This window comes from Bombus bifarius, unplaced genomic scaffold (genome assembly GCF_011952205.1).
Source record: "Bombus bifarius isolate JDL3187 unplaced genomic scaffold, Bbif_JDL3187 scf7180000007979, whole genome shotgun sequence".
Lineage (NCBI taxonomy): Eukaryota > Metazoa > Arthropoda > Insecta > Hymenoptera > Apidae > Bombus > Bombus bifarius.
The window spans coordinates 2,439,963-2,456,352 of record NW_022884364.1 but is presented as its reverse complement, the minus strand read 5'-3'; the positions used below and the strand labels follow the sequence as shown (position 1 = coordinate 2,456,352).

The window sequence follows — 16,390 nt, the reverse complement described above, 5'->3', positions numbered from 1 at the left end:
TTTATTCGTATATACGAGCAGTATGAACAGTGATTTCAAAGATGAAGAATACACGATTCTTCTATCAATTCGTAAGAATTTTTGCTGGTGTGGAAGATCTCGTCGTAGACATTGAGAAAGAGCAGGGACGCACAAGAATTTGCGAGATGGCAATTACATGCGCATCAGTTGCAGCTCTCCGTCCGGAAAGGGAGCATCTTGTTTCCACTCTCTCGTTCGAGTGGCTAATTAAATCCGAGATATTGTGCCGAGCATAAAATTAGCCGTGTGAATGTCTGGGAATGAATAAGCTGCAGTCTGAATACCGCAAGTAGAAACTCGCCCCTGAAAACTTTCTTCCGCTGGACGGGAGTGGTTTTACGAGCCTCCTGTTTGTTCATTGATCGCCGGCTTGTAATTAAAAACACACACTGACGTAGTGTAGAACGAGAATATTTTATTTTCAATACGGAATTAATCTTTATTCGTTTTTCTGGCAACGTCTTCAACATCTTTCAATAATTGTCCGTAAAAAAGACCAAGATATGATATATCGAGTAAACGAATACTTTAAAAATAATTACAAACACCTTAACTTTCTGAATTATGAGTCGCACATACTTCTTACTTTGTAGTATCTAAAAGCTACCGCATCTCGCAAACAGTAGTTGCACTCTGTGGTCATTTTAATTACTACCCAACGCGCGACTTTTCTGTACCATCAAACAGATAATTATTAATTACCCACGATGTAGCCAGTAGTATTTGCGAAAAGGAAATGTTGCCGCGTGGAAACAAGAATGAACGAGAACCTACTTTGTTTGAACGCGTGGTGGGTTCGTATTCCGCCACCACAGGGGGTTTCCAAGATCCCCTGTTGCTCCCGCGGATATTACAATACTGCAATACGCGTGCTATAAAGAAAATGAAACGACGAACGGCCGTACCGTTTTACAATCTGATACCTGCGCGTGGTAGACCCGTTCCGGTTCTAAAGAATAAGAAATAAGGCCGTTGGTGGGCCATGGAAACAAAAGTAAGGACAAAAGACAGAAGGGACAAAAAACGGAAGGCTGAGGGTAAAAATAAAGAAGATGGTGCAGACGAAGGACTGTTCTGCAAATCTCTCGCTTAAAATCAGGACGCAAACACGCCACGATGGGGAGATATGCAAAGTGGCAGGGGCTTTATGCAAAAGGTCTTCTGCCACCGATTCACTTTCCGTCGCTCTTATCATTCCGCATGTACGAGTCTTGCGACGCTCTCTTTATTTATTTTACGCGGCTTATATACAAGTAGAACGACAACGCGACAAAATTCAACGTTTCCCGCGCCTCGTTTTCCTTATTTCCGCTGTGCGATAACAGAAGCAAGAGACATCGTTTCCACAGTTATTTCTCATTGTCGGTAAAAAGATTAATTTTCCACCGAATTTCTCTATTCTGCAAAATTCTCCCATTTTATTTTTTATGAAATATAGAGAAAGCTTATGCATGTATCACAAGATACATATTCTTGAAAGATATTCAGATAGATATTCTTGAAAGGAAAGCTCGCGAACGATTTGAATTGTCACGGTTGATATGGTCCCCGCGCTCCTTCAGTTTGATCAATAAGCTCTTTTGCGTGCCAGCACGAGATATTCGCGAAAACATGGAAACATATTTCAAATTCGAATCCGTACTCCTCTCTTATTTTCTTGAATAAAATATCCATTCAACAATCTCAGCTTGAAACTTAAATTAGAAACAGAGACTACTGAAGATTCAGCTCGATATCGAGGGAACGAGTTCCTCTGGCCTCGAGATCCGCTTGTTCGTGGCCCGTCCAAGAAGGAGATTGAATTCATTGCAACAACCGGCAAGAACTTAATTAAATTTGAACGTGCGCTTCATTGAAATTGATTCAGGCGATCGCGTGCAAGCACGCAAGATGTATCGTTAACCGTGGGTGTCTTTTGATCGAACCACGATCGATATGCTGCTGCACGCGACTCAGACAGCCGATTGCTCGGAATGAAGACCGTTTGTCTACCATCCTCCAAATACATCGGATTGTTTCCATAGGAATGAATAGCCTCGGTCTCCAAGAAATTTTTAATCGTCTAATAATGGATCTTCACTCGACAATTGAGTACAATCTCGTTGAATCGATGGAATCGTCGAAGGAAATGAGATTTCAATGCGTTTCAAACGAATCGTTCAAAGATTAATCTCAATGATTCTCTATCGTCTTAGTAATTCATTGCGTTTAATGGATATCATGGTGCGACAGAACTTAATCTGCGTATCAAATGTATTACACGTATGCTCTACGTAATACGTAAATGTATTACACGGATTAGCTCTACTTTCTCTCGTTAATCATGAGAAATTTCAATGTCCACTTGAATATCCCTCAACGTTTTGCGACTTTTACAATTTCACAACGTCGAAAGATCCGATGGAGCAGAGTTCCGCGAAATCATCTCGTTTTAGAACATTTTCCGCACGGCGAGATAAGTCGCAGACTTATTTTCCAGTGAAACAGTTGTCGACACGACAGACGTATATTTCGACCGATGTCGGGCGGTTTATATTAAAGATTTCGATAACCGTTCCATCGCAGGATGTACTCGAACGGACGTCGCGCTATCGCGACCAGACTCGAATATCCGAATCACAGTCGTGTTCCGAGACCGACGTGTCGACCGCAGAGTGTGCTCGGTAGTGGATACAGCGATTCTCGAAACTAATCGAGGCTCGACACAGATATGCTCGACAGACACGGCGAACATTATGATATTCGCCATTCGTTTTGCGATTTAATTACACACGAAATACAGACTCACGATTGCACTATGAATGAAGGCTTTTGATGATGTGAATATTGGGTATTGGATGAATTTTTCCACGTGCTTAAACGCTTTTGTTGCAAATTTTTTAATCAAATTCAGGGTACGTCGACAACGAGAGTTCCCTTCTGCAGTGTCCTTTGAACGAGTAACTGGAAGTTAATTCGAAGTAATTACCGTGCTGCTAACGATCAATTAAGCGCATCTGGGATAGATCCCGATAATGCAGCGACGCAACTATGGCTCAAGCCTGTTACGACTAAAGCCAGTTCCTGCAAAAAGCGTAGACTCGCGCGTGCCGAGGAAAATTGCCTCGCGGAATAACGTTTAATCCGATTTATAATCGAAACGGGACAAGGCGAACGAGACTATATCTTCCACGAGCAAAACGGTTTACACGTTTTACTCGAACAATAATTTTTTCTACAGAAATACTATCGACCGTGTTAAAAAATTTAGTCTTTGATCGAGGAAAATGGAAAACGGATGGCGGAAAAAGAAAGAGAAAGAAAAATAGTTTACCAAAATCGATCGACTTCGTACTGTAGCTGACGAAAATATCTATTAGAAGAAATTGTACAGACTGTTTTATAAAAATAGGGAAGAAAAGAAAACGAAACTTGTTTCGTGTGTCAGAACACGCGGAATGGAACTCGTCTATCCCTGCTTCGTGTAAATAAGCGAGTGGCCACTAGACGGGCAATCTTCCCGGCTCATTAGGGGAAATATAGGCACGCTCGCGTGTCCACAGTCGTGCCGAGTCTTCGTTTCTTGCGTCGAAAAGAGAGAAAACTCGCGAGACACGACGCAGAGTCACGTACGCGAGAAGGGCGCTCCTAAGGGAGCAACTCCCACGAAAGTCTGAAAAACCTTGACGTTGTTGCTTTCCTCAGAGAGTTTCATTGTCTGCAGGATCGTAATTAAGTTAACGTTATTGCTCCTTTAAAAAAGGAATTCGATTCTCTATTGAGTTTAAGTACTTTTCATTAATATGTAATATATGTGCCATAACGTGTAATATATGTAACATATAATGTACTGTAAAGTCGAAGTTAAAGTCGAGTTGACAGGTGTTCGACTTTCTTATTCTAGGAAAAATCTTTTACGGCCAGTGAATGTTGAATAACGTTGGAATTACGGCAATTTGCTGATGGATTATTGGATTATCGACATGGTTATTACACACCAAGATTTTAAATTTAGTGCCCCAAAGGGATAGGATTATCTCTGATAAATGAGACGTTTGCCTGGCGTTCATGTTTTCTAATTATGCCGTGTATAATAAGTATGTCAAGCAAACATTGCGTGCGTTGACGTTACGTTCTGTCAAAGAACCACAGGAAAATAAAATAAGCGACGAAAAAATGCATCTCCTGTGTAATATTCAGGCTGCAATTAACCAGAAACACAAACTGTGTCGAAGCTGAAACGTACATGATGAGAACTTAGAATCAGGAACGAAATGGAGTCTAGAGGTTTGTGAAATATGAATTTCCACGCTCGATTCTAATTGAAGAAACCCCCTGTAAATTAATCTTACTTGCCGTACATCCGTTAATCAGCTTATAAAGTAGAGAATGAAACGGCAAAGCGTTATGCGATCTAATAAATTCGTTATTGTACTATGCTACAATAAATAATCTCTTGTTATTCCGTAGCTGTTACATCACACGTGAAATAAGCAATACTCAACTACATATTCTACGCTTAATTCGTACTTATCCTATTTTAACCTAAATCCGGAAATGCAATAAACTCTGCCAAACTGCAAATTCTCCAAATAAACTGTACCAAACACATAGATAAGCATTCTAGCTTACAGAGCTAATTAACTCGAAATAGATCGCAACGACACTATTCGCGAAAAGATGAAGCATATCCTGAGCCTGAATTTGCGATGCCTATCAGGAAAATTCGAGGCGTAACAATGGCTGCAGCCATCGGTTGGGTTATTAATAGTTCAGCGAGCTGTTGTTTTTCCCTGGGTATTCGCTGCTAAATAATGGACGGCGTTTCGGTACGGCGTGGCGCGACCGCGGCGACGAGATGCGCTCGTTCGAGCGTGCAGCTTGCGTTAAGAATGGGCCGCGGGCGAGCGTCACGAGCCTAGGGGCGAGCATGGCTTAATTAATCACGCGATTTATTACATTTCTCCATGATTTTTCCTAACAGCCTGGTTCGGCCTTTGTGCAAAACAAAGCGTCGGCTCTGGTCTTTGTCCGTGACTCTGACCGGGCACCAAGTGAAAAACAAAGTGAAAAGGAGCAGTAGTGGCGCGGTTCGACTTAATTAGATGCTAGCTACAGAACACTGCTGATTTTTCCTGCTTTAAATTAAACGCGCCGTCATGTACACTAACCTTGCGTTCTTTTTCTACTCCGAGCTATTTAATTAACGTTTCGACAACCCGATTCGTTCGTCTGGTTATCTTCTGGCCTATGTCCTCGTTTATTGCTCTTGCGTACGGAATTTCGAAGCGACACGCGCTGCCTTCGTGATTTCATCTTTTCGATCTGATTCATGAAATGCTTGAAATGCTTGCGTACTCTCCTTCTCTCTCTCTCTCTCTCTCTTTCTATCGCTGATTTTATTCTTCAAGTCGGCTTTCAAGGAAGAGATGTTTGAAGCGAGCTGGATATCTTTGGAAAGTTAAACGATAATAGAAATTTACAAACACTCATCTTCTCGTACCAAAATGTCTATGATCCACGAGAATCAGATTAAATACGCTTGTAAGGAAGAAGTTCTTTTATATCAACGATTCGACTTCATTATAGAAAAAAGCTATCTCGACTGTTGCGCTTTATTGTCCCTTAACGCCAACTAGGGGGATTGCGGAGGAAGTTCATCCCCTTCTCTGTTAGAGTTTCTCGTCGACGAACCGTTGATCCGGTTTCCGGCGTGCTGCTCGGAATATCGGTTCGCGGTTCGACGAAAACCGAGACGGCGCAGTCGGACGCATCTGTTGCAGAAACTACGATATCCAGTGACCATAACCATGAAGCAACGAGCCACGGAAAAACCGTTTCCTCTATTCCAGCTGTAGATGCCGGTTTCAGCTTGGCCTCTCACATTTTTTCACGAACACACGTGCAACCAACCTCGACGCCGCCATTTCGAGCGTGTTTCCCCTTATCGCAAGGAAGAATATGCAGACAGCCGAGATTCTTTCGTGTGAAAATCGGTGGGTGGAGTCCGAAACAGCTGAACGGAAGTAAGGAGAGAGATGTTTCTGCGCTTCCGCGTGGAAGTAATAGAGATTCTTTGAGGGAAAGGCAGTTTTTAAGGATATTCTCTAGCTATGAATGAATTCTGCTCGTGGCTGAATCATATCTGTGATTTGTACCGAAATGTATTGATAATCTACACGTAATTCGCTATGTATAATTCAGTTTTAGTTCGGATCGTAACTAATGAATAAAAGAATTAAATTTTTCAGTAGATACTACGAGCAGTTTTATATACTACGAGCAAATGATTTAAAATACAAAAAATCTGCTAGAAAATTCAGCGCAGTATAGTATCGAAAAACTGTGAAACTCGTGAGAGCTCATTATATGGAATATAGAATAGAGAAATATAGAAATGTTTGCATAGTTTTTCTTGGCACGAAATGCTCGAGCGAAGGTTTGCCTTCTTATGAGAAGAAACGGGGCCGCATAATTTTCCATTGGACCGAACATTCGCGAAAATCAACAGTGCCAAATGAATTTAAGAACAGAAGTTGCAGTCCGTGGGGGATAAAATCGCAAACCTTGGGCGGTCTTAAATTAAGACACCTCAAATATTATCCTTCGATATCTCTCTCTCTTTCCCTCTCTCTACAACAAACAACAAACAATCTTACATCCAACCGGAAACGCTCATTCCCCTCTTAAACGTCACGAATCCATGAACGAATCGTCTACACGAGGAATATTCCAGCAATTTCTTCCAATTCTGCGAATCGGAGTTGCGACGACAATTTAATTCGAGGAAAGAAGAAACTTATGCCGCCGCAAGGACTGGCTGGAAGTTTTTAAGAAGAGTGGAGGGATGGCCACCCATCTAGAGAGTCCCGTGACGGCAATTGAGAACATTCTTAGCCCGGAAACGAGGATGGCGGACCCCGTACGACCGGCAGATTTTCAAGAGAGCCAGCTTCCCGCTCGTAAGCCCGGCAAATCCAATTCGCAGAACAATAACGACGAACTTTCGAGCCGTTGTCAGGTGTCCAGGCACCACCTACTCCCTCTGAAACTGCTGGTCGGAATGGATACGGTCCGGCAGTGTTATTGCACAGCCAAGAATATTATCTTTCCTCTATATTCTTTCCTTCCTATCTCTTCGTTTTCACTTTTCTCGGCGTTTCCTCGGGGTTGTTCGGCCTTCAGCCCCTTCCTCTTCATCCCCTGCCTGTTCAAAAACCGTCTTTCAACGCGGAGAAAGAGGCCAGACTGGTATGGCACGACGGAGGGTTAGAAATCCACATCAGACAGATTTCCAGAGACGTGTGAAATCCTAAGGATCCGATCAGACCGCGTTAGTCTTCGTCGTTTTTCGGCAGCTTTGCCTTTTCTTCGAAATCACCGTCGAAGGGAAATAACGTTCGCTGCAGCTCACGAAACGGCCTACATATTACGATTGTTTTTCTTGCTTGTATTTTTCTTCGCCTTTATGTACATGCGGTATTTTTTCCGCATTTTTTTTTTGTTATTGGTTTCTGCGCGTCGACGATGGTGAAAATTGAAATTCCGTTGTGACGAGAACTCGTCTGTCCGTCAGAACGGTTCTATTTATTCGGCTGGCCGTGAAAAATGTCCAGCTGGCCCTTCCGCGCGTTTAATCCGACCCGGCCCAATTAAACTGTCAGCCGAAATTAATCTGCCACTTGTTTGCTGTCCTGTCATCGGTGTCTCTTCTTCTGTGACGCTTGGCGTCCGTTGTTTTCGTTGTTTTTCCAGCCAATCGCGTAAAAAATGGCTTCGAAAGATTTCAATATACCTGTTGACGTATATACAGCGATGGTTCAAGACAAACAAAATATCGGACAGTTTCATAAATAACATTACTGCGAGAAAGTAGCAAGTAAGCAAAGTAAAAGAAATTGCAACTTTATGACACGGTTCAGTGACAGATTGAGATTGTCAAAAGCAAGAATTGTGGTTCGGTTCATTAACAGCGTCTAAGCTTTTAATCAGCAAACTAGGTTCGCATCAATCATCGTTATTGCATTGACGTTTACCTGCAATTTACTTGGATTTCGAGGCTTCCAGGTACTTAGAAGTTTGCACGTCGTTCATTTATCAGATTGCATACTAATCGAGTTTGGCCAAGTTATGCTTTACGGCGGCCTTGCTGCAGATGTGTACATTTCATGGCGAACGGCCATTAAAATACACAATTTAAAATTATACGTTGGAATAGGTAATACTCTCAATAATAATTTCTTCGTTCGTAATTACAGTCGTAACTGTTTCTCTTTAAGAAGCTATTCTTTTTCCGAGTATTTTATTGCAAGCATTTCTGTCGCGCAAAGTCTGATCTTGGAACGACTCGAATACTCGCTATCTTTCGTCAATTATTGTCTCGTAATAATCCAACAATGTTAGTAAAAGTTAGAAAGCTGGAAGGTAGACGAAAAAATTGCGTCAATTAACGATAACGAGGTAAATCAAAGACACGGCGCGTTCGTTGCATTCGCCCTAAAAATAATTCCGAGCCAGAGGAACGCTGACGCGAAATTTTACGCGAGTCCTGCATGCTGATAGGTCATTTATCGTTGAGGAACGGCTGTCAGACGTTTTTTGTGCAAACGCGAGTCAATTATTCTGCGAGAGCAGACTGATTAGGGAAAAAAACGTATTCGACGATCCATAAAATAAACCAGCTACCTACGTGCGACCGTTTCTTTTATCACGCTTGATAGTTAATCGATCGACTGAATATATCGCTTCCTTCGTAAATCAATTTTTCCGGTAAAATAGTTTGTCATAATTATCCTCGGTATATCCATAAAGTCATGTTTTTTGTCCAATTAAAACAGAAGAATACGGTTTCTGTTAATTAAAAAGTGGGCATCCATCTTTTATCCGACCAACAAAACGAGTACGTTTTCCTGAGCGAAAGAAAGTTGTCTGATTAATGGCATTGTCTAGATAATGTTACGGATTCGCAAGTCTGAACATGGTTCCCATGCTCCAGCTTACTTTGACCGGACAGACTAACTGTCAAAGCGGTAAATTGCATTTGCTAGCTTGCGTGGCCTTTCGTGTTCGTCGAACGTGGAAAGTCTGCTTGCGAAATTTCGGTAAATGCAATTAGAAATTTAGCAAATTCGAAACAGCAAGTATCGTTGATGCGGTAATTAGCCTGGTCGGCCAGACACGAGTCCAATCGTTTATTAGCTAGAAATAGGCGTGAATACTCGCTCCGAGAATCGAATCAACCGTTCTTATCGATTATTGCTAGAGCGACATGTGGCGACGAGAAATTTCATTTACAGATGCACGGCTTTCCAGCCTTTTCGAGCTTCATATTTTTTGAACTACTTACTTTCCTTCTTTCACCATCGCGCTTCTGTCATCTACTTTAACTGTTTGCGAAATCTGCAACTTTTCACCTTCTTGGGATTTTCTTTTTCTCTTTTTCTACTCTGGCAATTTTTCTCTCTTTTACTCCCTTCGGTAGCTTCTTTCATTTTTCTGGCGCGCAAGTGGCATGTCTACTGTCTTCCGCGTAACAGAAAAGAGATATCCAAACGAAGGAACGATCTGTCGAGCCGTCTATCAACAAAAATTTTCACGCACTTCCATTCGAAACGTCGTTGAATTCAAGATGGGAGTTCCCCGGCGAAAGTTTTCCAATTAAATTTCCAGCATTGCATAGATCATGCTGCTCTCCTACTCGTGAAAAATGAAGATAATACCGATTCGTTTGAGTTGCGGATGAAACTTAGACGTCACGGATGATCGATGACCATTCGTTTATTTCGCCAATTTTTCTTACCTTATTAGAATACTTTCATAATACTCGGATAATACCGCAGTTCCATCTTCACAGGTCTTCATTAATTCATCCCAGCAGTTCGGCGTCTATTTTATTTTTTTACGAAAACGCTATTGAATGGTGCATTGTGAATATTACTTATTCCAAGTCGTTCAGCTTTGATTGATTCACTATGAATGCTTATGCAGCGCCGTTTATTGACTCGAACTACTTACATGCTTCTTTAGCTATAGACACATCGTACATTTCCAACAAATACAGGAATTTCTGTGTGAAAAATGTATCTGTTAAGATCAATTACTATCTATACATTTCTCGTGCAACCAAAAGTCCTAATTTTTTTCACAAATTCGTGCCTCATAATTATTCTAACGAGGCTTACCTGAAATTACTATTGCACTACTGCATAGGAAATGAAAGAATCGGCTGCAGCACCCATAAACCCGATCAGTGAGACGGAAGAAGCAGCGAAGGAAAGACCAGAAAACGACAACGAATAGTCAGAGGATGGGATTCCCTTCAGGATTCGATTGTTACGCGGCGTGGAATATCGATTCGATGTCGGCTGTTCAGACGACCTCTTGGACGACAAGAGAAAGCAGAAAAGTCCATTCCGCGGAGCTGACGTGATCGACATAGACGGTCGGTGGCTATTGTTCGGGCTCGTCGTTACGCGGCGTAGTTTCCAGCTGCAACTCCTTTCGAACTCAACTCCTTGCACTCACGTGCGCACAGTTTTACTGTATACCGGCGATGCCGGATAAGAAGTCGACGAAGCTAAGATTTTCCGGCACAAGTACCGTGAAAAGTCCAAAAGAATGCAACGGGTACACGATACCTCTCTTAGCGAAACTATTTTTAGTGCAGTAGTCAATAAATGGAGCACAGGAACTGTCGTCTCTTTGTTCCCATTCTTAATTCTGCTGCTTCCGTTCATTTCGTATAGTTTTCATATTCTTCGCATCGAAATATAGCAAGGCTATTAATTAATTTATTTTTTCCCTTGGTGACTTTACTTCGATTCTAAATTTATTGGCTTTGATCTTAAGTTGGAAGAAAATATCTGTCAATTCTGTTCACGATTGTCGAGTCAACGCCATTGAAATTTCCCAACGGTAGACTAAGTGTCGACGGAAACAGTCAAGCCGAACAAAGTCGTGATGTAAAATTGACAGCGCGTCAAGCTGCCTTGTTGAGAAGGAGAGAATGCTTCGTCGAGGAAGTATATTTTTTGCCAAATCGATCTGTTCACCAGTTGAAAAATAGAGATTGCGGTTTCCCGACCGTGCGAGGTAGGCGTACGCAACTTGCTCCCATATTTCGCGTACAATAGGGTCGAAATTGACTATCTAGAAGCTGGCATTTGCCGGTTGAAAGATGGACTACAGAGCTTTCACCTTTTGAATCGATTCAGTCGTCGATTTGAGATTTTCCAAAATTCGCCGAATCTTTTACGTAAGCACTGTATCGTGTTAAATCACGCGGACAACATGAAATTTGAAAAGTCCGATTGATCCGCAAAGTTATGTTCCTCGTGTTTGCTTCTTCGGCTCCTTTAATTACCTTGCATGGCCTAGTTTATTCGGGGCATCGTAGATACGAAAGCTTTGAGGTTGATGTCGGCGTCACAGTAGAATAAACATGTACGTGGACAGACGATGATCGATGGCCCCAGTGAAAGCATCCAGGCTACGGTCAGACGTCGCTCGGTGACTGGAAAAAATGTTTATCCTATGATCGAGTATCGGTCGAGGGTCAGTACAAAAAAACAACGAGTATAATGGGAGCATTTGAGTTCACGGTGTTTTCAACGTAAACGTAATCCCTGATAAAGCTGTTCGTTTCTTAATTAATGTCATTTAATACTTATACGTGCACGCGTACAGTCATTAATATTTACGTATCATAATGTTGTAATTGAATAATTACTAATCACATGATAAATACCATCGAGGCATTGAACATATTAAATTACGAGCAGGTGATCCAGAATATGTACAGATCTTAAGAATTGTACGTAAAAATGCGTAATACTGTATCATTTATACTATACTCGTATATATTATACTTATACCATAAATCTAAAAATCTACACGACTTATATTTGAAGCTATCAACATTTTTCACGTAGAAAATATCTTAAAAGCTATCGAATTTTCTGGAAAATAATTTTCCTTCGACCGATACCGGAGGAACGACCAAGAATTCGATTAAACCGCCAAAGGAACGCGGGGGACAAAACTGTGTCTAAAATTTCATGTGACGGGGTCGATACGCATTGGACTAAACAGCTACGTCAGCAATACCGCCTGGGGCGAAGTACAAGACTGCCGTATTCGCCTATCATCTGGACTACGTTGCCCGCTAGAAACAATTATTACTACTTGGCAAACTCAAATAGTCTATCGGCCACAGGCAGTAGTTGGGAAGCTCCGTTAACCATCTGCCTGTCTGTCTGTATACGTACTCGTCCATGTGTGCTTATGTGTGCACGAGCAGAGAGGAACGCTGTCACGCAACTCGCGCGTCAACGTGCGAGCACGTAGCGCGAGCGTGTGACGCGCCTGGTCGCTTGGTATGCGAACGAGTGGACTACACGTCTGGGTTATCCTCGCTTGGAATAATCAGCGACGTAATGGAGTGTGGCGTGGTTAATGAGCTACCTGCTTCTCTGGTCGTTTGACCACACGTGAAAATTTGCTTCCACCTTCTCTTTTTCTTTCTCTGCTTTCGCAACGTTTTTAAAAAGATGTTCTTGTTCCTGACTCGTTCCGCTACCGGGACAAACCAAAATTCAAGGATAAAAATCCTTTGGATTTTATAAACCACCGAATGTTTCTCGCCGATTGTGTTAGAGTCAATAACAGGAAAGATATTTCGAATATTTTTCTCCACGATATTTCTACATTTCAGTCGGATTCACTTATCAGACACTCGATTTCACTTGCATGTATATCTCTCTATGCAGCCAGAACCACACAGTTACGGTTACAAGCGCAGCCTCCTGCCGTCATTTGCCCTCGGCAGCCTGATAATATCCGCGTCGTACAGTCACTTATTGGGTAGTTGTCTAATCGACTGTGGAGCTAGGTATAGATATACCAGGGGTGGCTGTTGGTAGCGCGCGGCTTGACTCCCTCGATTAGTCTGCTTAACGGCGCTAATTGAACGCGAAACTGCGCCCCGTTGTCGGCCTTACGAGAACGCGTCTTCCATTCTTCCCGCGTGGAAAGCACGTTTGCGTATTGGAATAGTAGTGGATCGAGCGAAACAATAGAAAGAACGCGATCGCTCGGATTTGATCCGAGTTTTATCTTGTTCCGCTTAGCGGTGAAGGTTTCTCGAAATTGGCCCAAACCAATCGATTGCAAGAATGGCGATTCAAGAGAATATTAAATCGAGCTAATTGGAATTATCGAATGACCCAGTTCCATCAAGTTGTGCGAAGAAATTGCTTGACGTGAAAAAAGAAAAAAAAAAGTCACGTTTGCGATATTCATGAACACGTTCGAAAGAAGAAACTTGTACGCTCGTTAAGCTCTTTTTCAAAAACGGTAGAACGTAAAGAGATAGTTAAGGATCGTTTTACTTGGTGTGTGTCTCTTGAAACGTTTATTACATCGTTTCGTCTACATTAACAGACTACGTGTATTCAGCTTTCGTAAATTCATGTCACGATCGATGTAACAACAGTACCTGGTAGAATGATAATTGCTCAACCATCTTCTCAAGTGGATTACCTCTGTTGGAACGAAGCATTTGTATTACAGATCTTCCGTTAAGCTTGCGACTTGGCTATACAATATCGATATTCAACTTCGTTGCTTAGCTCGATTTCGATAGAAAACCAATCGTTTCATTTCATTGTCTTTCTCGTCAAAACGAGAAGTCTTCATTTTTTTCTGGAGACAAACCCGCTGGGTATACTTGCTTTAATTTTTGTTAATAACCGTATTGATTTTTCTGTTTCAGAACTCGCTGCGTACCTAGAGAAACAGCTGCCTCCGTCTTCTACCCCCGAATTTGTTCAACGAATCGACGTAATATTAGAAAGGAAGAGCATCGGTTGTCGAGGTTTTGAGGATCGTGCAAGAAAACTTTCTACAAAAGTATAAATGAAATCCCATATCGCGACGTATCGGTGTTTTCGCGACCCCCATCCGCCTCGAGCGGTGTCACGCGCGTAGAAATCGGTAAGAAATGGAGCTAAGAAATTAAGCGATCGATCGCGTTACACTCAGTGGCAAAAATGCCGAAGGAAGATTCGTAGGCTTGAGTCGGTGCTCGCCTTGCTGTTGCTGCTATTCTAACCAGGAGGTTAATTAAAGTCGATGATCGGGTCTAATGGTAAGTGTTTCGACGTCAGCGAAAACCCGGACCCACCAATTTTCCGTTGATATCCCTTCTCTGTGTCTTTTCCAACGAAAGAATACGAAATTCAGCGAATTGCTAGTAGAATCCGCTAACTTTCGGTATTATCTGCGACAATCTCCCATTCTTGTAACTGCAAATAAGCCTGCAGAGATTTATTAATTAAAAGAGTAACTTTCAGACATTCTTGTTCAAATAACGACGCTTTAACTTCAAACAGAATAACATAAACTGTATGTAGATAGCTGTAAATAGGAGCTACATACATTCGAGCAAGTCGACGAAAGCGTTGACCTATACTATTGCGAGCCGCAAACTTCAGCTATGCAGAAACGATGATCGAATTCGATGATGCCATTTCCGAAATCCCCGGGCTCGTTCCCTAGGGCTTCTCGATATCCTACGGTACGGTCGAAAATCTTTCAGATAGATTCTTGGGAAAAGATTCGAGCGCCACTGATAAGCAAAAGCCGTTCGCCTGAAACAGCTTATCTCCTTCTTCCTGCTTCTCAGTGCGAGTCTGCGAATGACGAAGAGCGCGTGATCCAGTTAGACGACACTAAACTCCAGTCTTCTCTTCCCTTTTCTTCTCTCTCTCTCTCCCTTCCCTCTTTTGCTTCTTCCCGAGGCTGATAAGTACTGATTTCCATAATGGTTCCATGTACGAGTACGCTCGGCCTATCTTCGCTTCGGGCCACTTTCCGCCGTCTTATCGAACCTCTTAGACTCGCGGCTCGATCGATATCAGATTGATTTCCGTCTGATTTACGGCCGTGTTAAATATTCATAGCTATCAACAGGAATTAAGATCGTTCAATTAGTGGTTCGGCACGTGTTTCAAAAATATCGAAACTATTCTCTACATTTACTTTTTCAATCTTTTCTTATCTTGGAGAAATAGCAACGTCGAAATTGGGACATTGTTACGTAGCCAGGACAAGAATGAGTTCGAAACGCTGCCTCGTAATTTTGCGTTTTTCTCGGAAAACGGTGGCACATTTCTTTCTCTCTTCCAATCCATTTCGTGAATCGTTTCAGAATCTCAAGCAAAGTCATCGATGATTATTTTTGCGACCTTTATCCGACGTCAATTTGAGCGTTCCGCTTCAGATATTCACCATTTCCATAAAGAATGCCCTTCGTCTGCTCACGCACGTGTCCCCGCTAGTCGTTCCACTTTATCTAGTATCAAGAAACGATGAAAATTTCCTGCACGAGATGAGAATTTAAAACCAACGGCCCCGAAGCGAGATGAATAGCGTACTTCTGTGGAATTATTTTTCTGCCCAGGTTGTGGCAGAAACGGTACCGTCGATCCCACAATTTGACGCGGTTGCAAACTTCGTGATCACCAATTAAATTCTACTAACGAACTTTTATTCGTTTTTTATTTAAAGAATCACCATTGAATCACCTGTTGCAAAACGTTTTACTTCGCGATCAAATTTTTATAAAAAAGGCAAAGAGAAGGGACCTCCCTCCGCGACGAGAGATCCAGTTCCCTCGTTCGTTTCTTTCGCAAATTTCATTCAAAGCTCACAACGTGTAAAACTAGGAGAGCCGCTAATTATTTGTTGAAACTTGCGAAGGTGTGCGATATTCGGCACAGTCGGTAGATTTAAAGTAGAGGACACGGGGAAAGCCGAGTTGTCGTCTGAACCGGTTGCTACTGAAATTTCAGGGAAAACCGCAAGCTTGCGTCAAGGTGGCGCGCAGTTAGCGCTTGAACAGGCCTAAATGAAGAGCGATCGTCACGGGAACAGGTGATCGATAGCGATTGCGAGGAGCCGCGTGCGACTGTGTGTGTCTGTGCGCGCGCGCGTGGTCGCACAGGGTAATCGTGGCGGTGACGCGCGGGGGTAGGGACGGAGAGGAGCAAGATGGAACTCTTCCTGATTCTCGTCTGTCTGATTGCGCCGCCCACCCTCTCGCTCTCGATCAAGAGCAAGCTCAATCCACGGATCGTTCAGACACGGTACGGCGAGGTGCAGGGGGTCATACGCTCCTTCGAGAACGCCAAGTTCCTCAAGCCAATCGACGTCTATCTCGGAATACCATACGCCACCCCTCCGATCGGGGGTAACAGATTTTCACCGACTAAGGCGCCTAGTCCGTGGGAAGGAGTCAGGTAAGCAAAGAGAAAAATTTACTCGCACCAGCCATATTTACGCTATCTTTCGAACTATACCTCGATCCTCTTGTCCATTCACCTCTTCGAAG

At 42.6% G+C, this 16,390-nt stretch overlaps 1 protein-coding gene across 2 annotated transcripts in view; it reads left to right on the top strand.

Moving 5' to 3' along the window:
• Positions 1-16,390, top strand: part of LOC117204607 (neuroligin-4, X-linked) — a 261,586-nt gene that overhangs the window by 42,453 nt on the left and 202,743 nt on the right. For both annotated transcript variants that reach the window (XM_033442143.1, XM_033442144.1), the window contains exons 2-3: positions 13,772-14,146; positions 15,852-16,298. In XM_033442143.1, the coding sequence (XP_033298034.1) occupies positions 16,051-16,298 (248 nt within the window). In that variant the 5' untranslated portion in view covers positions 13,772-14,146; positions 15,852-16,050. The remainder of the gene's footprint in view (positions 1-13,771; positions 14,147-15,851; positions 16,299-16,390) is intronic.